Source organism: Mesocricetus auratus, unplaced genomic scaffold (genome assembly GCF_017639785.1).
Source record: "Mesocricetus auratus isolate SY011 unplaced genomic scaffold, BCM_Maur_2.0 Super-Scaffold_100006, whole genome shotgun sequence".
NCBI lineage: Eukaryota > Metazoa > Chordata > Mammalia > Rodentia > Cricetidae > Mesocricetus > Mesocricetus auratus.
Window position 1 is genome coordinate 18305746 of NW_024429190.1, and position 24203 is coordinate 18329948.

General features: G+C 44.9%; 1 protein-coding gene across 1 annotated transcript; it reads left to right on the forward strand.

The window, feature by feature from the left end:
* Window positions 1-10783: 10783 nt before the first annotated feature.
* Window positions 10784-23583, forward strand: Tmem128 (transmembrane protein 128). The gene is made up of 5 exons (XM_005068826.4): window positions 10784-10930; window positions 12772-12913; window positions 15350-15508; window positions 21605-21711; window positions 23408-23583. The coding sequence occupies exons 1-4, from the start codon at window positions 10840-10842 to the stop codon at window positions 21702-21704; spliced, it is 492 nt and encodes a 163-aa protein (XP_005068883.1). The 5' UTR covers window positions 10784-10839; the 3' UTR covers window positions 21705-21711; window positions 23408-23583.
* Window positions 23584-24203: the final 620 nt, after the last annotated feature.

The window sequence follows — 24203 nt, forward strand, 5'->3', positions numbered from 1 at the left end:
GGTTTCTGAACTATGTATGTCAAGGGGCTGGTGGTGTCGTCAGTCTTTGGAGTTTGACAAAAGACTTGGTCAGTATGAGAATATTCATTTTCTCCATTTTAGAGCTACTGATTGCAGTACATGGGGGTCATGATCGAGCCCCTGCTATTATGCACCCTGAGCTTCACTTTTCCCGAGTTTAATGCTGAGTCCTTGCTGCCCTTTGGGGGAGCCTCTTGTCAATCGAGACCATCCTAAGTCACATGGTAAACTGCAGCATTCCGGATTGCTCACCCTGAGCAGAGTTGGGTGCTAGATGCTTGGGCATGGAGGTTTCAGGAAGGGGAGAAAAACATCAAGTCTAACTCAGGGCATGTGTTATGATGCCATTCTGCCAGGTAAGGATGGATGGTGATAGATTAGTAGACCTCCTAGGACTCCCCCCACCCCTCCCCTCCCGCAGCCTGGGACTCTTCCCCCACCATCTTTATTGCAGTGCTGGGGATAGAACCCAGGACCTTGTATTCTAGACCAGTGCTCTTCCACTGAGCCACACCCTCCACCTCCATTCTTGAGTGGTATGTAGTTATTGACTACCTGATGTGTGAGGCCATCTTTTCCACAACCCTACCCCTTCATCTGCTCTGCACAGACGAGAAACTTGAATCCGAGTCATGTGACTTTCCAGTAAACAGCCCTGCAGGTTGATAAGCATCTCTCTCTCTCTCTCTCTCTCTCTCTCTCTCTCTCTCTCTCTCTCTCTCTCTCTCTCTCTCTTTTCTTTTCTTTTTTCTTTTTTTATGAGACAGGGTTTCTCTGTATTGTTTTGGAGGCTGTCGGTCCAGCCCGGCCTCGAATTCACAGAGATCCGCCTGCCTCTGCCTCCCGAGTGCTTAACCCCAGACTTTTACCTCTCATATCCCCTGCCTAAGGCAGATAGAGAGTAGTGAGTGCTATGCACATGGTGCCTGGTGCACATTGGGTGTCTGAAACCAATCAAAACTAGACTGGGAAGAAGGCTCTGCAACTCAAGCAGGAGGACCAAGGTTCAGATTCCCAGAACAAGGTGTGATGGCATCCTTGTAATTCCAGCCTCCAAGGCAGAGGTGAGATTCCCCTAGTAAGCTCCCTAGTGAGACTAGCTGTATTGGCTAGCTCTGAGTGATAGAGAGACCCTGCCTCAAAGAATAAAGTGGAAGAGATGAGGATTTCCAATATCAGGCTTAGGCCTGCACATAAACAAGCATAGCATGTGTTGCCAGTGAAGAAAGGCTTTATTAGAGGTGCAGTCTCCTTCAAGTGCACAGACAGACAGACAGACAAACAGACACACGCATACACACACAGGCATGCACACAGCAAACACACAGAGAAAGGCAACTGAAGCTGGGGGTTTTAAGAATCTTTGCAAGGCCTTCATCGTCTAAACTAGGGTTAATCAGTTTGAGCAAAGACAGAGCAGATTATAGGGCCACAGCTTTGATATATGTTCTGAGCCTCTATCTCTAGTCAGGAATATGAGAAGTCAGCCATCCTGGAAGTTCACCTAATCGTGGCGCTGCCCCTGTCTGTCTTGCCTATCAAGGATCTGCCTAACTCCTAGTCCTTCATCATGCTAATGAAAAATAAAAGCTGAATGTGGTGATGCAGTTTGGGGAGACAGAGGCAGATAAAAACCCGAATTCCAGGCCAGTGAGAGACCTTGTCTTGAAAGAAGGGGGGTGGGAGGGGGACAGAGAGAAAGAGATCGGAAGGAAAGAAGGAAGGAGGGAGGGAGGAAGGAAGGAAGGAGGGAGGGAGGGAGGGAAGGAAGAGAAAGACAGGAAGACACTCAAGCTTTCCTTTGGCCTCCCTATGTGTGCATGTGCACCCAACATACGTGCATGGACGTGTACACACCACACAAAGGCATAGTGACTCCTTTTCCTAAAGAACAGCACTAACACATTGCCTCAGTCTTCATTAAAGAACTTCCCGTCTCACCCGGGCTCCTTCACCTGCAGATTTTCAGCTTCTGTTGTTGGGGATTGAGCCTGACTTTTACCATCTGAGCCACAGGATTTCTGAGGGAAGGTTGCGCTGGGGAAGAGACCCCCGTGTTTTCCTGGGAGTGCTAGTGCTCTGCCTTCTTTTGTTGCGAGCTTTAATTTATTCCTTTGATACAAGGGTTTACACAGCCCCTTTGGTTGTTTAAATTGTAATTGCTGAGCAAATACATATGTTTGTGGGAGTTTAAAGGTCAGACATCACTCAGGAGGGCAGGCCTTTGTTGGGCCACAGAGTGGCCATTGTGAGCTACTGAAACAGCTTCCTGTTCCTCTTACCCTTCCCAGTAGCCTCAGGCTGACTTCTGTGTGAGGCCCCCAGTCACCCACATATTAGATTTCTCCACTGCAGATCAAAGGGAGGTAAGCTATAGTTTTAACAGCCTTGCTCTGGGGATTTGCCAGTGAACTTGAATCAGGAGACTGATAGTCCTGTCACAGACCGCCCCTCACAGGCTCCTTGCATAGAGCAGTGTTAGGCAGCTGAGCCTGAATCAGCAATCTCTTGAAAGATTCAGAAAAACGCTACAGTCATAAGACATTTACAATCTCTCTCTCTCTCTCTCTCTGTGTACATGGAAGGAGGCATGTTCATGTTGCACAGTATGTATGTATACATGTGTGTATGGCACAGAGGCCAGATGTCAACCTCACATGTTCCTTAGGAGCCATCTGCCTTGTTTTATAAAATGGTCTCCCACTGGAGTGTGGGGCTTACCCCATCGTTAGGCTGAGTTAGTTGACCAGCAAGCCCAGGCATCTTCTCTCTCTGCCTCCCCAGGACTGAGAGCACCAGAGCATCACCACATCTAGCTGCTTTACATGAACTCTAGGGATTGAACTTGGGTCCTCACATTTATGCAGAAAGCACATTGCTGACCCAGCCATCTCCCTGGTTCAGTAGTCCTTGTTTTACTCATTTTTAAGGTTAAAACATGGTGGTGTAAAATGTCTCCAGTGTTCTCAGACATTGGAATATTTGGTTCCCAGTTCATGGCACTGTTGGGGGAGGTTTAGGACAGGACATGTGGCCTTGCTGGAAGAAGGTACACCACTGGGGACAGGCTTTTACAGTTTAAAGAATCTTGCCCTTTCGGGTTTGCTTCCCCTGCTTCCTGTTTGCAGTTTAAGATGTGAGCTCTCAGCTTGGGGTTCCAGCTGCCATGCTGCCAACAGTGCTTCCCCACTGTTGAGGTGCTGAGCTCTGATCCCTCTAGAGCTGTAAGTCCAAAATAAACCCTTCCTTCTGTAAATTGCCTTGGTCACCGTGTTCTATCACACCAATAGAAAGCAAACTAAGACAGAATACGAAAGTGTTTCCTTTCATTGAGATTAAAGAGCTGTGATGCTGGTCTCGGGTGATGCCCAAAGGGAATGTATTAACCTAATACACATTTACATTGTCGTGATGATAAACACCTGAGCAACAACTTATACAAGGAAGGTTGTGGACAGGGCTCATAGTTGCAGAGGGTTTCAGTCCATCATGGCTGGAAAGCATAGTTTAGGTATTATCTTCAAAGGCCCTGCCCTAGTAACCTACCTCTGACCAACTTCCATGGCCTCAAGATTGTGCCACTATTGGGAAGCAAGTGCTTAAACATGCACTCTGTGGGGGACACTGGGTTCAACCTGTAACAGAGGATCCAACCCAACTGATGTGGGGACTCATCTTCCAGTGCTAACTTGGACCACTTGAGTTTCCTAAACTAGGTGATTTCCTTTTCAAAACACGTTTATGCATTCAATCCCTGTGGGGTTTTGGTACACATTAAAAGCAGGTGTCAAATGTCTCGGAATGACACATGACTGGTGTAGAAGCAATCTTGTGTGCTTCTCTATTCAGTTATCCCCATTGTCCTGGAACCTTGAGCCAGTGAAGTAAACTAATTCCCTCTGACTTACTGATTCTCCATAGTTCAGAGTGATGCTCACTGCTTTTCGAGACTCTTAAAGCCCTGACTAGGTTCCAGAAAAGAAACGCTGTGATTGGTGTGTAGCACTCATATTAGGCATGAATGAGAAGGCAGTGACTACCACAGCCTCATTTTGAAAGCTGGCAGATACTGAGGGCTGACTGTGTGGGGCAGTCTGGTCACTGCCTTCTCATTCACTTTGCCTATTTAATTTTCCTTTTATGTTACGTTTTAAAAATACCTTCCTAAGTAGCATGGTATGCAATGCATACGGAATTGCCATGTTTTTTTTTTTTTTGGTTTTACCAGACAGGGTTTCTCTGTATTGTTTCGGAGGCTATCAGTCCAGCCCGGCCTCGAACTCACAGAGATCCACCTGCCTCTGCCTCCTGAGTGCTGGGATTAAAGGTGTGCGCCACCACCGCCCGGCTCACTTTTATTTTTTGAGACAGTTTTGCTCACTGAACTGGAAGCTCACCTGTTTGGAAGGCTGGCCAGCCAGTGAAACTCAGGCATCTATTGGCTTCCACACATAGCGTTCCCTCAGCTCTGGAGGCACATGCTCCACATCTAGCTTCACACATGGGCTCGGGGTCTGAATACAGGTCTCATCCTTTCATGGTAGGAACTTTATCAAGGGAGTCATTTCCTCAGCCCCAGAGATTTGTGTGTGTGTGTGTGTGTGTGTGTGTGTGTGTGTGTGTGTGTAGGTGTGTGTTGTAAGGGGAAAAATTAGTTCATTCTGTTTGGTCTCATGTACACCTGTGGCCAAAACTGGCACCAGCAGTCCAGTTGTAGGTGCGTGGGGTGCAAACAGTTTCACCGGGGTACACCTCCATCTCCCTTAGCTTTTCCAGCATGATAATGGCTTACAACTCAAATGAGGGAATTTCACCATAGAAACTGTCCTTTCATCGGACCAACACTACCAGATCAGGCCAGAAATCTCCAGGAGCACCTGGGAATCCATATGGTGAAGGTTGCCTGCCCACCAGGTGCCTCAGTCCCCAGTTGGCTCTTTGCTTCCCAATGCCTCTTTTCTTGCAGTCTTAGGAATGGCACTCTCCATGGCCAGGTTTGTTAGCTGAGACCAACACCTGTCACTTTCGTGAGACAGCCAGCCAGGGGGTTGCCCTGTTCTCCCCGCACTAGCTGCCTGGCATTGGGAGTTATCTATCATTGCGGTTTATTAGTAAAAGAATTTTTCACATGGTAGTTAAGTGACTAACTGTTTTGAAGTAATAGCCAGGCTCACGGGTGTGCTCAAGTGGTATTTACGATGTAGACTGTCCTCTGGGTGCTAGAGTGATGGGCTGTCTGATCCGTGGGTAATGCTCTAAGAAGCCAGCAATGCCTGAAGCTGCAGTGTCATCAAAGCCCATATACATTGTTTCCCTGTAAATACATGACCATGCTAACATATGTTAGGTAGAGTAAGGCATTCACAATAACTACGACTCCAACAGAACAATCATAATGAATGTATTGAAATGAAAGTTGTCTAAATCTCTGTCTCCCTATGTGCCCGTCTGCCTGGCTGTCCCCTCCCCACACGGTGGCTAGTGCATACAATGCAGATATTCCAAACAAAAGGGTGATTCATGTGTCTCTCACAGGAGAAAGTGGGATGGTGTGAAGCCACGCTACTCAGAGCGACAATTTCAAACTTATGAATTATTTACTTTTGGAATTGTCCACTAATAATGGTTGCTGTTGGCAATAAGTGATGTCCCAGGAAGCATAGACCCTTCCGGTGAGCAAAGCCCTTCAAAGCTGTTTCTCACAGCTGTAAGAAGAGAAGCACAGGACAAAGGCATGCAAGGGGTGAAGATGACTGAACTGAAATATTAAAATAAATCAGAAAAATAGATCTGATCTTCACAAATATCCATGGTGAATATAAGCAAGGAGAAAATGCTCCCCAAAACATGTAGACAAGGATAAGCATATTACAATCGCAAATTTTCCCCAACTGTCTATTGGGAAACACTTATCAAATTGATCAAGTTCATTGTTGGAGGAAATGCTGGAGATGGATGGCTACTTCTGCCCCGTTGGTGGGGATATAAAGACTTTATTGATAACATTAGAAGATACTGCTTGATGTTAATATGTGACCTTGCTATGCGATGGTCATGCTATAACTTTTGTTGTGAAAATAGAGCTATACATTTTATTAATTTTTAAAATTATTTACTTTCATTTTTTTCTGTGCATTGTTGTTGTGTCTGCCTGAGGGTGTCAGATCCCCTGGAACTGGAGTTGGAGACAGTTGTGAGCTGCAGTTGTGAGCTGCCATGTGGCTGCTGGGAATTGAACCCATCTCCTCTGGAAGAGCAGCCAGAGCTCTGAACCCTTGAACCATCTCTCCAGTCCCTTTTAATAAGCAAGGGCATTACTTTTTATCACCAGACCTAAGGTAGGGTGGGGCCACAATCCCCAAACGTTCTGCCTCCCAGTTATACACACCCATTAGTCACACCTCTCTCCTGCAAGGCTGCACAACCTCCCCTGCAGCAGCATCACCCAGTCAATGTCTAGACTGATGAGTCTGCTAGGGGGAACACTATATCCAAATCACAACACCACTCGAAACAGCATTTGGTAGGAACTGACTTAGTAGAGTGCTTGCCTCCCAAATGTGAGAACCTGAGTTTGACCAGTGATGCCCAGCGATCGCAATGTCTCCATTTCCCCAGTGCTAGGATTATAGCTATGCACCGCTACCCCTGGGCATCACTGGCCAGCTAGCCTAGCTTACTTGGTGAGTTCCAGGCCAGTGGCAGACCCTGTCTCAAAGAAGTGGCCAACCTTCCTAAGGATGATATGTGAGGTTTCCCTCTGACCTCCATGTGCACCTGTACATGGATGTGCACCCAACAACATAAAAACACATGCATATACATACATTCATAAAGTCAACATGTGTGTGGTGGGAAATTTAAAGAAAAAAAGTATAAACTCTCAGCAAAGGACAATGACAGCCACACCTACTCCAATAAGGTTGTACCTCTTAATCCTTCTAATCCTTCTCAAATAGTGCTACTCTCGGGTAAGCATTCAAATATACAACTCTAAGGGGGTGTTCTTATTCAAACTACCACAGTCAGTAATGATGGCCAGCGAGGCCACCAGCTCCAGAGCTTATACTGAGAGAGATTTGGTTTTAGGTGTGTGTGTGTGTGTGTGTGTGTGTGTGTGTGTGTGTGTGTGTGTGGTGTTGTTCACATGTATGCTGGTGCCTATGGAAGCCAGAGGCATCAGAGACCTTGGAGTTAGAGTTACAGGTAGTTGGTAGTGAGCTGCCTGGTGTGGGTGCTGGGAATGGAACTTGGGCCTCCGGCAGGAACACCAACTACTCTTAACCAGTGAGCCATCTCCACAGTCTCCTGGGGTTCACATTATCTGGGCTACCTAGGGCTCAGGAGGATCTTAGTTAGCCTTTTGGGCTTCTTTTTCTAGATGGGCTCCCCCATTTTCCAGTCCACACTGACCTCCCAGGCAACAAAAAAAAAAAAATGGAGAAGAAGAAGACCTTCTTAATAGCTCAGCATCAATTCCCAGGACCGAGAGGTCTGGTCTAGGTCATGTTCCTCTGAGACAGGGCAAGCCTCCTGAAAACTGAGTAGGACCACAGCAGACAGGGAGAAAGGGGAGTGTGTAAGGGCTCAGGCATTTGCTGGCCTGCCCTGTCATCTGGCAGAATGCACTCAGGCAGTACTCTGTCCAGCCCAGGGTTCCAGTCTGTTTGCAGATATAAAGGCCCCCTTTAAAAGACAGATCCCTGCCCACTTACGCTCTCTTTTTGCTCTCTCTTTTCCCACTCTCTCTTTCCCACTCACTTCTGCGTAGTTCCCCTGGGGCAGACAGGACTTTTCCTGTCTCCCTCTTCTCTTCTGTCCTCTCTCTGTCTCTTTACTATTTTTCTCTTTCCTTCCCCCTCCCCCTTCTAACAAAACTTATCACTTAATCTCTGTTTGCCTAGTGTGTTTGTCCCTCTTGGTCACCCTTGCCCGTCATGGAATCTGCCAAGGTCCTCCATGCGAGGTCCCCCTCAAGCTTTATCACAGCAGAGTTGCCTGTGATTAGGTTCACAGTAAAAGCAGGTGATGGATCCCAGATATGTGCTCAGTATTTGCCAGACAGGGAAGACATGGCTACCTCCACTCCAGCCTAACTGAGGAGTGAAGAGTGAGAATCAAGCTTCATAATTCTTGGAAGGATGGCATGAACAGTGAGGATCTAGAATTCAAAGACAAGGAAACTGATGAAGAAATGAGCAAGTGGGTCAGGACTGGAAATATAGCTCAGTGGTTATAACACTTCCCTGGCAAATGCACAACCATGGGTTCAGTGGTCAGTAGGTACACACATACACACACAAACACATGAACACAGAGAGAGAGAGAGAGAGAGAGAGAGAGAGAGAGAGAGAGAGAGAGAGAGAGAGAGAGCAAACACCAGTGTCAGCTGTTGCAGGCTGGCAAGGGAACAGCAGCCACCACTGTTTGTATGCATAGACCACAACAGGCATGGAGTAACGCTATCAGAATGGAGTTATCTCCACCTAAGTATATGCAGCTTCATGGATGAACAGACTGGTACATATCACATTGAAATCACTCAACCAAGAACCTACAGAAATGGAGCAGGATTCAGTAGTCTATAAACATGTGGACTTAACGAGATGGCCAAGGGGGCAAAGGTCACAGTCAAATTCATTTTCTCCCACAGGCAATCGACACTGAAAATGAGAATGTCTTTGTTGGTTACAGCCTGTATCACATATCTATAATTAAGGTGTCACAGTGAATACCCTGAAAAACTTAGGAGATGGGCCTCAGCAGAGAAGATGTCATTAACTATTGGACTGGTTCCAATCAGCTTTTAAGTATCATCAATATGGTGTAAAAGCAGTGCTGCTAGAAATTCCAGGGCGAAAATCCTGGAAGGATTTCAGATCTAAATACAAAGTCTCTGAAAACACCAGAGGGGAAACTTGACCTGACCTCGAATATACCACATATGGGAACTCCAGAATGACTGTGATTCTCTTGGGAATATCCAGTTTCCAGCGAGACCCAGCAGTGACCCTTCTTCCAGGAGATCAACAGAGTCTGTAGTTGAGGGGACAAACTGACTTTTCTGTTAACAAGACTTCTAACCTTGTACAAGAGAAAGAAAGGGAGAGTAAAGAGGAGCTGAATCTAGTTCTCTAGGATCCTGGAAAGAAAAGAAAACTAGGAAAGCGGGCTTATTGTTTAGGAAGGCCGTACAATCATCTGGTTGGCTGTTGCTCTTTGCCTCCAAGGATGCAGAAAGGCCAAAGTAACAACAGAAACAATTTCAGAAAAACTAACTGTTGACTATTTCTTCACCAATCCCAACAACATATAGATAATATTAAAGGTGCTCACTGACTAATTCAGACTTTCCTTCTGGGATGTGGTGCTGTAGTCAGCCCACTTCTCTGGCTTCCTCACACACCCTGGCAGGACACACCATGTTTCTTCCATATTCCCATAACCTCACATACAGCATTTCTGTATGGCACCTTACTGACACAACACTCCTACTTCTGCCCTCATCATTTGCTACAAGTAGCTGGTCAGAAAATGATGACTGGGTCTATGAAACACTTCTGGACATTTCTAATAGCACTGTTCTGTCTTCTATGCCTCGGGTCACTTTTGAACCAGGGGCACCTCACCAGTAAGGTCAGTTCTTACTCATCTGTCTCCATAGCCTGGCCTCATGCGTGACAGCTCTTAGTAAACAGCAGGTGCAACAGACGCTTGAATGGTTAAGCACAAAATTTCTTAGGTCATGACTCAACTAGGGGAAGAGTAGGAGAATAAATAGGATTATTGATAGAGGAAAATTCATGATACAGTGAAATGTAGATCGTGGGCACTGGGTGGTAGGGGCAACTGGCTGGAAAAACAGTCTAGTTTAGTTCCCACGGTATAGAGAGGGCCATTTTTTCACAAGCAGGGAGAGGAGGGATCACAGGAGACACAAACCAGGGGCTTAAGTCCAACAAGCCAGATATAGAGGTGGATACAATGTCTAATAGGCAGAAAAGCAAACAGTCTCAGAGAGGTTCCTTTCTTGCCCAAGGTAACCCAGTCTGTCAGTGTTAACAGACTCAATCGAAAGAAACAAAACACCAACATAATGATGGCAGTAAAACTTATTTGTAACAAATGGGGGCATGAGGACTGACTCCCAGAAACCAGAGCAAGCTGCAGCTTATTTATATGGGGGATGTAGTCTTTGGAGGCAAAAGGTGTCATCACATGCCTGGATGGGGAGCACAGTTTGAGTGCACGATCTTTCTACTTCTGAGTTACCAGTGCACACTACCCCAGGAAGCTTGTGAAATGTTATACTTCTGTAAAACAACCTTAGAGGTATTTGTTAGAAAAAACACAATCTTTGGGGTTCACCATCCTGCTTTCTGGTAAGCTGGGAGACATTAACTTTAACCTCAATAGTTGCTTCTCCCTGATACGGTGGTTCTTTGCTCTTCCTGGGACTGCCTACAATCCATCCTAGACTAGCAGGGCAAATCCTACAGAGCAGGAGTAGCCAGGAGACCGGGGTTTGGAAGCACCCGCTTGGACAGAAGGTTATTCTCTGCGTTTAGAGGCTGGAAACTGGATGTTCTTGGGCCGCGTAGCCAAAGGCAAGGCTAATTTTGATTGTTTAGGGTTTCCATAGCTCAGAATGACCCCGAAACTCACTGATCCTGAGACTGAAGATCAATATTTTAAAAGTTCTGGGCCAACGAAAACCGCAAAGAGAATACAGCTCCAACCAGGATGTCAGAGACTCCACCTTAGGGGCTGGCGCCGGAAGTTCCTGTCGTCACTTCCGTCGCACTGGCGGGCGCTGGGATGGACGCTCCGTGGGCTAGGGAGCAGCTCCGGCGGCGTTACCTGTTTCCTTCCGAAGCGGGGCTGGACTGCGAGGACAATGCCAGACCAGGTGAGGGTCCACGGGCTCTGGGTTCCGGGGCTTACCAAGTACGGCTGCGAGTAAGCGTCCCGGGTTCCGACAGGTCTTGCAACCCTCGCACCTTCCCCAGAGCGGCGCTTCCGCATTCTATGGAGCCGACTTAACACGGGTTTGTCAACATCCTTTGAAACTAAAACCAACCGTAGTTTCTTAGTCTGAAGGAACCTATACAAAGACGTGTGCAGAGTGTTCCATTTCAGCTTTTTGCTTGTAATACAGTAGCAAATGGAAATGTCTAGCTGCCTGTCAGCAGAAAGCCAGCTAAGTAAGTTTCGATTAGATGTGTCTCTGCCTGGTACGTCAGATAGGCTTTTGTATATCCCTGTGGACGGTTTTCAAAGGGAAACGCAGAAACAATGTATGGCTTACCACCATTTGAGTACAAACTACAACTAATGACATATTTTTGCTTGTATATGCACAAAATAAGGAAGAATTCCGTAGGAACTGATAATGTTGGTTGCCTATAGGCTGTAAGGATGAGACACAGTTCATTTGAGAGATATCCGACTTGGATGTTGTAAAACCTTTGTTCATTTATTAGCTTTTCAAAATACCGGCAACATTGTGCCAAGGCATGACAATATATGCATTTTGAGAATATCTTCAAGAACTTGCATTAGTACTCAACTCTGTCAGAATAGTTAGTACTATCAGAGTCCAGAGCTGAACCTCACTTGGAGACCAGTGGTCCTCATGTGACAATACAGAGAGGGCATGTCAGGATCCCTCATTTTGATTTGCAGGGAGAGAAATGACTTGCTCTCATCTGTGCAGACCATGCTTTGTTTTGGGGCTAGAGCTCTGTCGGGCCAATCTGTGTTTGAGCTACCTCAAAAGCTGATGTCTGTTTAAAATATTTTTGTATAACTTTTATTGTATTTGGCCTTCCGTGTGTGTGTGTGTGTGTGTGTGTGTGTGTGTGTGTGTGTGTGTGTGCACTTACTGGTACATGCCCTTTTGGAGGCCAGAGATTGACACTGGGCATCTTCCTCTGTCAGTCTCCATATTATTTTTTTGAGAGCATGTCTCCTGGCCCCAGGATGCACCTGTCTCTGACCCAGCAGAGGGGTGACAGGCATCCACTGCCATGTTCAGTTTCATGAGGGTTCTGGTGATGAACTCGGGCGTTATGTTTGTACAACAAGCACTTTACCTTCTCATCGCCATACATTTGACCTTTTTCTTAGTTAACATGACTAATTACCTTCCTAGAGGAAATGTGAAATACATTCCCGTACTTCTGCATGGCACTGCTGTATCCAAAAGATTACAAGGACGTAAATGTGATTCCAAAATCATTTAGGAGGAATAATTAATATATGGAGTGTATTTTCTAGTGAACTTGTATTAACTATTTCAGCAAATGTAAATCTGTTTTTGTTGTTTGCTTGTTTGGTTCTTGGCATAGAGCTCAGGGCCTCATGCATCCTAAACATGTATTCTACCACTGGGCTACATCTCTGCCCCTACATATAAAAACCTATCTTAGCCAGGCAGTGGTGGCTCACACCTTTGATCCCCAGAACTTGGGAGGCAGAGGCACGTGGATCTCTGTGAGTTCGAGACCAGCCTGGTCTACAAGAGCTAGTTCCAGGACAGCCTCCAAAGCCACAGAGAAACCCTGTCTCGAAAAACCAAAACCAAAACAAACAAACAAACAAAACAAAAAACCTTATTTTAATGGTCTTGTCCAATGAGCTGGTGCTATAGTGGGAGGGATTCTTGTTACTGAAAAGTTCTAGGAGATGACTTTATATGGCGTAAAAAACTGGTTAAGTTCGTAACTCAAAATCTCCCCTATTTTGCAGAAACCTCCACAACTGTTGAAAAAAAGGAGAAACCTCTTCCAAGATTTAACATTCATTCTGGATTCTGGATTTTGGCATCCATCGTTGTGACCTATTATGTTGATTTCTTTAAAACCTTCAAAGAAAACTTTCACACTAATAGGTAAGAAAATCTTGTTTCACCAAGCATAGTAGTGCACACCTGTAATCCCAGCACTCGGGAGGCAGAGGCAGGTGGATCTCTGTGAGTTCAAGGCTAGCCTGAGCTACAGAGTGAGTTCCAGGACAGCCAGGGTTACATAGTGAGACCAAAGAAAGAACAAAAAACATCAACAAAAACCCTTGTTGCTTCATGTTTTGCATGTTACAGTCTGTCAGTTGAATTCTCAGAATTGTTAAGACATGACTTAGTTGGTAAAGTACTTGCTGTTACATATGCCAACCTGATTTGATCCCCAGAACCTACATTTAAAAAAAGAATGCCAGGTGGTGGTGGTGCAATGCCTTTAATCCCAGCTCTCTGGAGGCAGAGGCAGGTGGATCTCCGTGAGTTCAAGGCTATCTTGAGCTACAGAGTGAGTTCCAGGACAGCCACGGCAGTTATACAGAGAAACCACGTCTTGCAAAATTTAAAAAAGGAAAAAGAAAAAGCCAGTTTGGTAGTGTCTGCCTGTAATCCCAGTTGAATCAGTGAACTCCAAGTCTGAGAAAGGTACCCAGTGTTGACCTTTGGCCTACACACACACACACACACACACACACACACACACACACACACACACACACACACACACACACACACACGGAGGTGGGGGGGGGAATGAATTCAGCTGTTGGTCTCTGTCAGATATGATATCGGAGGCAACTACTGATGGTACAGAACAGACTAAGACGTGTTAGCCAAAGGGTGCAGCCTTTCACATCTAGTAAGTTCTGGGGATCTTCCGATCTTAATTGTCTTCTTCCCATCTCACATGGTCCTCTCATGTAGCCCCACTTCTCATTACCCCATGTATACCATGTTAGCTGGTGATGTGCTGGCTATGTCAGTTAGCTGATTCTAGCGGTCATTTTATGATGTTGCATCCTGTAGATTTTCGCATTGAACGTATGCAATTTAAATTGTCACTTGTGCCTCCAGAAGACGGGAGAGAAAAGGCCTGAGAAGTGGAGGAGGCATGAGAACTGTGGCCTGAGCAAGGTGTGTTTCAGAGTAGTTAGGAAGGGGTTGATTAGAGGAGGTGACTCAGAGTTGCCTTGCAGGTCAGTGGGGAGGGTTTGCGCCAGGGTCTGAATCCTGGTGTCCAGTAGCCCTTCATACCCAGGGGTGGAGAGTCCTGCCCTTCATTCCGGGAGCTGACCATGGAGCAGAGTTGTGGATCCTGTGTGAATAGTTTGGGGGCCATCAGATATCAGAAGAGGGAGTATGTTGGTGACGTCACAGCTGGCACATGAGGGCTGTGTTTAGTGCCAAGAGCAGTGACTGGATATACCAGTAGGGCCATGAAAGATGGAGACAGGAGTTAGGTCTTGCTGAGTTATGGGAAATACAGTTCTCAAAGAGATCTTTAGGTCATAGGCTGCTTGTGGAAGAAACCAAGCAGACAGAAGGGATGGGCTGTCAAGGGCGTGAGGCATGAGGGAGTTCATGGAAATCCTGGGGCTTCGATGAGGAGGTGTTTCTTTGAATATCACCACCTCCCCATCCTGCCATCCTATTTACTCACCATTCCCTGGTGGGTCGTGTGATTGTCTAAGTGAGTTGTAGATGAAGAACTGAACCCAGCACCATTTCTTGGGTGTCTGCATCCTGAAGGAGGCCAACTTTTCTGGCTTTCCATGCTTTCATTTTGCAGAGGCAACACTAACACGGTGGAGGTTTTCATTGTGGTCTGGAACCTAGGAATAAGTCTGTCTGTCTGTGGGTTTTAGAGTCAGCAAAGGTTTTGTTACCATTCTCCAAAGCCATGCTCTTCCCTCAGCTCCGTCAGTGACAAATTGACACATGATTTTAATCAGCCAGCAAACTTCATCTCTCAGCCGGTTTAGAACTTCCGGGAGAGAGGAGATTACCTGAATGCCCCTCTAGCATCTGCTTTTTCCTTAATTAGAACTTGGGAAGAGCCCAGGGTGGGTCTGGCGTGGAGGCGGGGCATTTCTGATTTCAGCCGTGCATTTTCTGCTGTAGCAGACTCCTTTCCAGGCTGCATGGTCCTGCTGGGTGTGTGTGTGTGCAGGATGCACCTGGGAGTGTTGCCCAGAGAGCCTGTGCTGGGAAGGTAGGCTTTTCAGGACTTTAGGTGTGCATCCCTTTATTAGGCTTTCCTAGAAGTGGGCATTAGAAATGGTTCCACACAGATGATGTGTTGGATTAACTACTGCAAGAAGTGGGGGGGGGGCTTGGGACCACATGCCCTCCTGTGACAGAGACAGTATAGATGTCAAACCAGGGTGGGGCTGTGAGGATGAAAGTTGAAACCATAGGCCTGACCACAGCACAGTGTGCTTGTAGAGGCAAAAAGGCGTGACCACATACCCAAGGTCTCTGCTGCTGCTGCTTCCAGTGCTCTCAACGCTTTCTTTGTCTTTGTCTCCACAGCTGGTTCCTCTTTGGCGGGGCCTTGCTGTTTGTCAGCCTGTCAATTGCATTTTACTGCATAGTCTATCTGGAATGGTATCGTGGGATTGAAGAATATGATGTCAAGTACCCAACGCTGGTGCCCATCACAACCGCAACTTTCATTGCAGCAGGGATTTGGTGAGTGGATGTTGAAAAGTGGAATGTGAGCGGAAAACTATCGTTTTGTGGTCAGGTAATGATGACTGTAACCCAGAACCTATGTTAAGCAGCAGAGTGTCCCAGGGAAAAGAGATTCCCGGGTACTCTGTTGTTTGGGGTCTTATTTGAGCCTCTGCACATGCTCTATGGTTTGGTTACTAAGTGTCTTTCATTGTGGTAGATAAGACACAGAAGGAAAACAAGGGTGGCTGAATGGATCAATCTTGAGTTGAGCACTGCTGCAGATCTCACTTAGTCAGGGAGGAGCAGGGCCAGTGTCCTGGTGGTCGTTCCTGACCCGTGGCTTCACTGTACCTTCCTGCCACATGCAAACGCTGCCCCGCTTTTGCAGTCATTACTTTTGTATCCCATAAACACTGTCTTTTTGCCTGCGTTTTGAACTGTAGGGAAGTTGATTTGCACGGTCACCATTCTTTGACATTTAACCGCGTGTGCGAAGTGTCTGCTGTTCACTTGTGGTTTTCTCCCAGCAGTTGCTCATTGCCATTTGTCACCCCACTGTGTAGCTGAATCCTAGTGCATCTGGAAGCCATTAAGAACACTCCTGCTCCCTGTTGAACTTACATGTGTGCGCACACCCAGAAGGGAAGTCAGTGCGCCACCCAGGTACACATCTCCAGCTTCGTTAGACAGCATCAGACTTCTCTCAAGTGGTGGAGCTGCCTTTTTTTATCTGCGGGTCCATAGTCATGGGTTCAGCCAGCCACGGTCCCCCAAAGTGAATGCTATCTGTTGAGCATGTACAGTCTTTTTTCTTTGTTGCTCTCTAACCAACAGAGTTCACAGTGTGCGGCACCATCAGCATCCTAGACGTATGACATAAAATGTGGGGGAAGGTGCAGGTGATCTGCAGATACAGTACTTAGGGTGCTTAAGCATTTGGAGATTTTGTGTCTGCAAGATCTTGGAGCTAATGATCCCAGGTTTGAAGGAACACCTGCCCCCTTTTGCGTGTACCTAGTGCACAGTGTAGCCTGTTTTTCTTCCACAATAGAAGTAGCTGTGCATTTTCAAGGTTACATGTCTTCCACAATGCACATGCCAGGACTGCTCACCCCTTCCCTGTTGCATACACAACAAGTTTTATGCTCACACAGTGCCAAGTGACTCCACCTCTGTAAGTTCATAGGTGCTCAGTGAAGAAGAAAGGCTGGGGGAAAAAAGTAATACTTGCTCACTGAAGAAAAACACATAAATTACAGGAAAATATCTCTCAATTAGAGAAAGCCAGGCTTTACCTCTTTGGCTTTTCTTTATGTAAAGAATTCTGACATTTGTAAAAGTCCTAAATGTAGGTGTATATTCCACTTACATGTACTTTCTTTGACCCAAGTTCAGCTCTAGTTGGTCTGCTTGCCACTGTAAGGTCAGTATTGCCCCTTCTGTGGTAAGGGTGGACCAGCCAGGTTCTTTCACTCTGTCTCGTGAAGTGGGAGTGTCCCAAGAAATGTCAGATTGGTTTTAGACCTGTGGCTTGTGATTATTTGACATCCATATTTATCCAGGATTATATATTAAAACCCATAGCTGACTGGAGAGTTTATTTAATTTTTTTATAGTTTTCCCTGGTAGCTTCTACTCCTATCAGATCAGTCACTGAAATTCTTTTGCTTTTAGAGTTTTTTTTTTTTAATTTGGTGACAGGAATATTGTTTTGATTGTGTTTTGCTTTTGGAGACAAGGTTTCTCTGTAGCTTTGGAGACTGTCCTATAACTTGCTCTGTAGACTAGGCTGGCTTTGAACTCCTCTGCCTCTGCCTCCAGAGTGCTGGGATTAAAGGCGTGTGCCACCACTGCCTGGCAGGAATACTGTCTTTTGCAATGGAGACTTTATAGCATTGTGTACGCCATTGCATTTTCATTGTGTTTTAAGAGCCATTTCATGTTTTTCTCACGATGATGCCTGAGATCATAAAGCAGGCTGCAGCTATTAATTTGTGGTCCACCCCACATGCTAACTTGTAGTTGGAATTTTCTTTGTGCTGCCGACCAACTTCCCAAATAAAGACACTTAATCTCCCTGCCTGCAAGTCCCACCTACACCTCCTCCTTCACTATTGGCCAGTCCGCTTTTTATTAGACTACTCAGGTGCCTTAGGCAGGCAAGATAAAACAGCAACCAACATATCTTTACATAGTTAAACAAATAGTCTGTAACATTTTCCCCTTTTTATCTAAACAAAAAGAAAGGGTTTAGCTTTAACATAGACTACAGTAAGAACAATTATCAAGAATTACATTTACTATATCCAGTCTATTTGCATTTGACAAATTCAGAGAAAATATCATCTTGGTGAGTCCAAAGTTCTGTACCTAATTGCTTTCTAACTTGTATTTCCAACCCCAAATTATCTTTTTAGGCCTCAAAACATTTTCTTAGAGGAACAATTTAAGCTTTTATGTTTCTCAGCCTTATAAACTTTACATCTCTTATGTAAGTTTTTTGTTTCTGAATTTGGTAACAAGAAAAACTATAACTTTCTCATCTTCAACTCCATCAGAGATCTGAGAAGGATATAATACTACTTGAATAAACAGGAATTGCAGAGCAAGCAACTTCCAAAACTATATAGAAAGGACAGAAGCAGCTAGCTTCCTGAACAATTACCCAAGGTTCTTGTGCACTTGGGAGTGTTGTTATTTTGCTCAGCTGCAGGCGATGAAACACAAACCACAAAATTCAACAGAACCCACATGTAGTTTATTGGAGGAAGGGAGCAAAGCGAGGGGTAAGTGTTGGCCGACCCAGAACAGAGATGGAAGGGGAAGGGGAAACAAGAAGGGAAGGGGAGAAAGGAAGAAAGGGGGATAAGGGAGTAAGGGGTGAACAGGTGGGAGGTGCTCACTTAAAAGGGAAAGCTTGCACATGTGTACAGAGTCCTTATGCAGCTACATAACGCATGAAGTAGCCACGCAACACAGGGACCTTTGAGCTGTCTAAGTGTCTGCCTGAATGCTGTTGTGCCTATCCTGCCAGTTGTCAGGGGACAGGGTCAGCATAATGCCAGGATATCAACAGGGAGGCAGAAGCAGGTGGATCTCTGTGAATTTGAGACCAGCCTGGTTTAAGAGAATTCCAGGACAGCCTCCAAAGCTACAGAGAAACCCTGTCTTGACCCCCCCCAAAAAAAAACCCAGAACAAAAAAAGCAGTATTCCTGTCCCCAAATGAAATAAAACACTTTGTAAAAGCAAAAGAGTTTCAGAGTTTTAGGTCTAGAATATCTGACTTTTCCATGAAGCAGGAATTTTGAAGGACTGTCCCACCTTGTCTTGTCTTGTCTTGTCTTGATTGGTAGTCTTTTTCCTTTGTGTCTTGCTGGTCCAGTTTGTACAGTATACTGTGAGCAGTTGGGGCAAGGGCAGTTTCTTGCCCAAATGGCCAGCTTTGCCACACTGAAAGTGAACTCCATATGGAGTTTCTTCAATGCCCATCTCTTTTATGAAGTACATTGGTGAAGACATGTGTCTCACTGTCAAGAAAAACCTTAGGTTATTTAACATCTTAAATGTCATATTCTGTAGGTTTCTGAAGTATTTGAAAATCACCTGCCTAAAAATATACCTGTTTAACCTTGAAAACATACTTAACATGGCTATGAGCTTGATTGTTATAGATGGCTAACTACTAACCTGCATTTTAAAATTATCCTAAACAGTTCATAATAATAGCTTTCAAGGACTAGAATTTTGTATTACATTTTTAAGTGAGTTGCATAGATAAAATATCTTAAACAAGAGTAGAAACATATATATGGTATAGCAAAAATAACCTTAAATTTGTATCAACATACAAAAATCCATAAAATATTTGAGATAAATAGTTATCTTTTTATCCTGTATCCCCACTAAATCATGAAAAACACCAAAATGATAAACCACCCACCCCACCGCTTGGGAATGTGGGCATTGTGTTTTCTAGACTGCTTCCTGTTGTCTGCAGGCAATGGCACCCCTAGGGAACTCTTAGAAAATTGAGATAATGGTCAAGTCCTGAGAAAACTAGCTATAACATTTGTTGTTCATTCTCTGTGTAATGGGAAAGTGTAAGGCTTATCAGAAGTCCTGGCTAGAACAGTCTGTGAGACTGGACCATCTCAACTAGCAGCCATGAAGTTATTATGAAATTAGAACTCTCAGGAAGCTGTAACAGAGGCACTCTGAAAGGCTGGATCACCTGGGCCACCCTTTTTTATCGGTGTCTGGTCTCCTTTGAAAACACACAAATTTTCAAAGGTAACATACAGATCTGCATTAACACAAGTAAGGACTGTGTGTTAAACACAAGCCAATCAGAGATCATTTTCTTGTTTTATGTTTGAGCAGGTAAAAGACATCTGTCAACTTTATAAGTTTGTTTGGACTGTATAATCAAACCTCGATCCATACCATATGAAGAGATGGCATGTAATAAGTCATAAGGACTCTGTAAACGTCAAGATTTATCATTTCTCATCCAGTCTCAGAGCTGTTTTCATGTCAAGGGATCAGCATATACAACACCTGTCCTGCAGTTTTCCTAGTTTTATTTTATTACACCTGTAGCCAAGATTTTCAAGGGTTCTTCCCCAATCAGATCTGGTCTTTATTAATTTTGAAGACATCCACAGACTTTCATTTCCTGTGGGAACAAACACATAACCTCTTCTCCAATGCATGTATTTTCTAAATTCCATTTTAAAGGTAAGACATCCCTAAAACATTTAGGCTGGTTTAATTCTGCAATTCCTTTTACAATTCCATGTCTCTCAGCAGCTGTTGTTCACTCATCAGCATTCAAAACATTCAATGTCAACAAAGCAACATACAAGATCCATGCTCCCTGTGTATGTGTGGCTTATTTTTTTTAATGTTATTTTACTGTTTCTTTACTTATTTTTAAACTACTTTTTCCTATGATGGTCTGTACCCATTTTCTTTCTTAAGCACCTATGCACATGTAATCTGTTAAAAGTTTTTTTCAGTCTGGACTTGTTTTACTGTCCACCTGTAGTGTTCTCTGACCGTGTGAACCAAGCTTCAAACTGCTAAGTGGCAGCTAGGCCCTCTGTCATGTGGCTCTGGAAGTTGACTCTGCTGCCTCCATGAGAACCACGCCATAAGCCCATGGCCCTGGCAGAGAACTTCGTTTAACTGGGAGCTGCATTTTCCCAAGAGCTTCATTTAACCACCCCAGCTCTAGGACATTGGTGCCTGCACTGTCGCAGGTGTTTTTACTTAGCTTGATGTTTCTATTTAGCCTACCAGCTGTTCAAGTTTTCTGCTGCACAGCAGAGCCTCTTAAAGGAGTCATGTCCTTTTTATTTTTTCCCTTCCTGCCTTTTCAGGTCCTATGAGGAAATTAGTGCCCCATGTTGGGTGCCATTTGTAGTTGCAGTTTTTCTATGGGCCACCAACCAGCTTCCCAAATAAAGACATGGAGACTTATTAATTATGAATGCTCAGCCTTAGCTGAGGCTTGTCCCACTAGCTCTTGATTTAATCTGTTTCTCTTCATCTACATTTTGCTTTTTATCTTTCATTCTGTATGTCCTACTTTCTTGCTCCCTCCATGTCTATCTGTCTGTCTGGCCCCTGGTATCTCCTGGGCATCTTCTCTTCTTTCTTCCCTGAGCCTAAGTTCCTTTTACTTACTCTCCCAGCCTGCAAGTCCTGCCTTTACCTCTTCCCTTGCTATTGGCCATTCAGTTTTTTATTAGACCAAACAGGTGCCTTAGGCAGGCAAGGCAAAGCAACTACACATCTTTACATAAGTAAACAAATGCAGCACATGTTTGCATAGTTAAACAAATATTCTGCAACACTAACTGAGAGACTTAACATCTATCAAGCCATACCTTTTCAGAGGTCTGTGTCATCCCTGGTCCAGGTGCTGTTTGAAGCAATGGTGCTGTTCCTGTTTGTACAGGCATCATGTCATGGTATTCTTTCTAAAGAGACACAACACGTGGGTAGATGTCCTCAAACTGAGCTCCTTAACTCCAGACTCTGGAGTGGAACATATTTGTGTCATCACAATTGCTCTTGTCAGCTGTTTGCTTTTGGTTTCTTTCAGCTTCAACCTGGCGCTGTGGAATGTGTGGTCATTCTTCACTCCCTTGCTGCTGTTCACTCAGTTTATGGGGGTCGTGATGTTCATCTCACTCCTCGGATAAGTTCAAGGTAAGATCCCTGGAGTGCTGTTCCTAACAGTGAACTGTGAAAACGTCTTGCAGTCACTTCCTGACAGTACTCTTGACAGACTGCCTGGGAACCACTTCCTGTTGTGTCTGCACCAAAGCACTTCACCATTGAACACAGCTGCGAGGACTGAGCCCACCTCCACAAGGTATAATTCTAAGTGCCCGTGTGTCAGGGACCGCACCCTGCCTTTCAAAGAACTCATAAAGACAGCATGTGAGTCTTACCGTGGGTAGGTTCACATGAGGCCATTTTATATTGTGTGGAGGATCTCAGAGAGAAGTAGTATGGAAATAATGGGTGATCCTACCCAATTTGGGACAAATGCTGCCGTTTTCTGTAGATATTGGACAGATAGATATATCAGCCCTTTTTTTCTTTTTTTTTAAATCCTTTCGGGGCTGGAGAGATGGCTCACTGGTTACGATCAGTGGTGCTCTTCCACAGGACTTGGGTTCAATTCCCAGTACCCACATTGCGGCTCACAACCATCTGTAACTCCAGTTTCAAGAGATCTAACACCTTGACCTCCGCATACATCAGGCACACACAGGCAAAACATTCATGCACATAAAACAAAAGTAAATCTTAAAAATTCTTCCTTAGGAAGTAGACTCCCTGGTTAAAACAAATCTGTTCTTTTAATACTGCTTAGAGGATTCATGTGTTCCTGTGCCTTCTCCCCTTGCCCTGGTTGGGAGTGTTGATAGACATGTATTACATAAGTGTACATATTGAGAATGGTCATGTTGTGATTAGGGTAAAAAAGATATGTAGTCCCTGATTTTGGAGAAACTCACCTTTTCGGGACCATGTGCAGACAGTGGAGGTGGGGCTCAGGGAAGTGGAGGTCAGCAACTGAGCAGCACTCAGGACCAGGTCTCCTAACTGATGGCGTGTGTGTGCCCTGCAGCCCTCATGGGGAGTGTGAGCAGAAAGAGATTCATTTGATCCTCCTGTTGCTAGTCGGATGGGAGTTGCTGACTGTCACCATGTTGACACAGACATTGTCCTCCAGCATTGCATGCTTTTTAGAGACTGCTGAGACTCATGGGACCTCTTGTCCCATGCAAATGTCATGTCAAGCAGTTCGGGGGTCCCTGTATCATCCTATTCCCATAGCTTTGACTGACCCTGGCCCCACCCCACTCCCACACACAGTGGCTGAGATCTTGGGCTCTGGCTGTTTGGTTTTTGAGATGTTTGGGTGCTTTTGACTTCCATGTTCCTGGATGTATGGTATGTCACACGTATATCTGGTGCCCACAGAGGCCAGAAGAAGGCATAGGATTCCTTAGGATCAGAGTCAATTAATTAATGAGTTAATTTTTGTTTGTTTGTTTTCAAGACAGGGTTTCCTTTGTGTGTAGCCCTGACTGTCCTAGAACTTGCTCTGTTTACCAGGCTGGCCTTGAACTCTCAGAGATTCACTTGCCTGTGCCTCCTGAGTTCTGGGATTAAAGGTGTGTGCCATCATGGCCCGGTTTATATTTTGTTTTTAAATAGAAATTCATTAGTTTGCCTAGCAGTGCTAGTGCATGCCTTTAATCCCAGCACTTGGGAGGCAGAGGCAGGCGGATCTCTGAGTTTGAGGCCAGCCTGGTCTACAAAGCTACACAGAGAAACCCTGCCTCAAGATGTTTCACGTGGCATATAAATAAATGCTCTTTTCTTCCAGACTTAAGAACATGGCCATTTAAAGTGAGCAAAGTATCCAGCTTGTGCCACTGACCTGAAGGAGAAGCCTAGTGTGTGCTGGCGTCTCTGCAGTGGGTGGTTCCCATGGAAAAATTGTGACTTTCTAAATCTGCTGTTGAAATCAGAATAAATGATTTTCTCTTGGGTGTTCTCAAACAAGTGATTAGTTGTCAGCAGTTTGTGTGAGCCAGAACCAAGACGTGCGACTCTGTGAATTTTGGAGACCGTGGTCTCCTGTTAGAGAAGCACAGTGTGCCCACAGTTTTAAAGGGACTGAAGACTAACTGCCCTTGTATAAGGTGACTGGACGCAAGTATGAAGGAATTGTGCTGTAACCTTTAGTAGTCACTTGACCCCTCGTATTTGTCACAGCTTTTTAGGGGACAGACCAAAGGGAAGCATTTTACAGTTTCCTATTACTTTGAATTTTACCATTATGTAAGTTATTGGGGTTTTGGCATTTTTAAATATATGTACTCTTAATAATGTTTAAGTATATATAATTTTTTCTGTAACATCAATAAAATATTTTTATAATTTTCTTGTGAATTTTGTTAATACAAATTTGGGGCTAGCTTCTGTTTCTAGCTGTTCACAGTTTGGGTTAACTGAAAATAATGAAGCTTCATTTTAGAGTAGGTTACCCTGTTCTTCATTGACCCAATAGCAACCAGTGTTTGTGCTTTGCAGTGTAGATGTGCTCCCATGATGCTCATCACAAGTGTAGTGCTTGTGGATTTGTTTCCCTGTGAAATGACTGAGGCAGTCAGCACTGG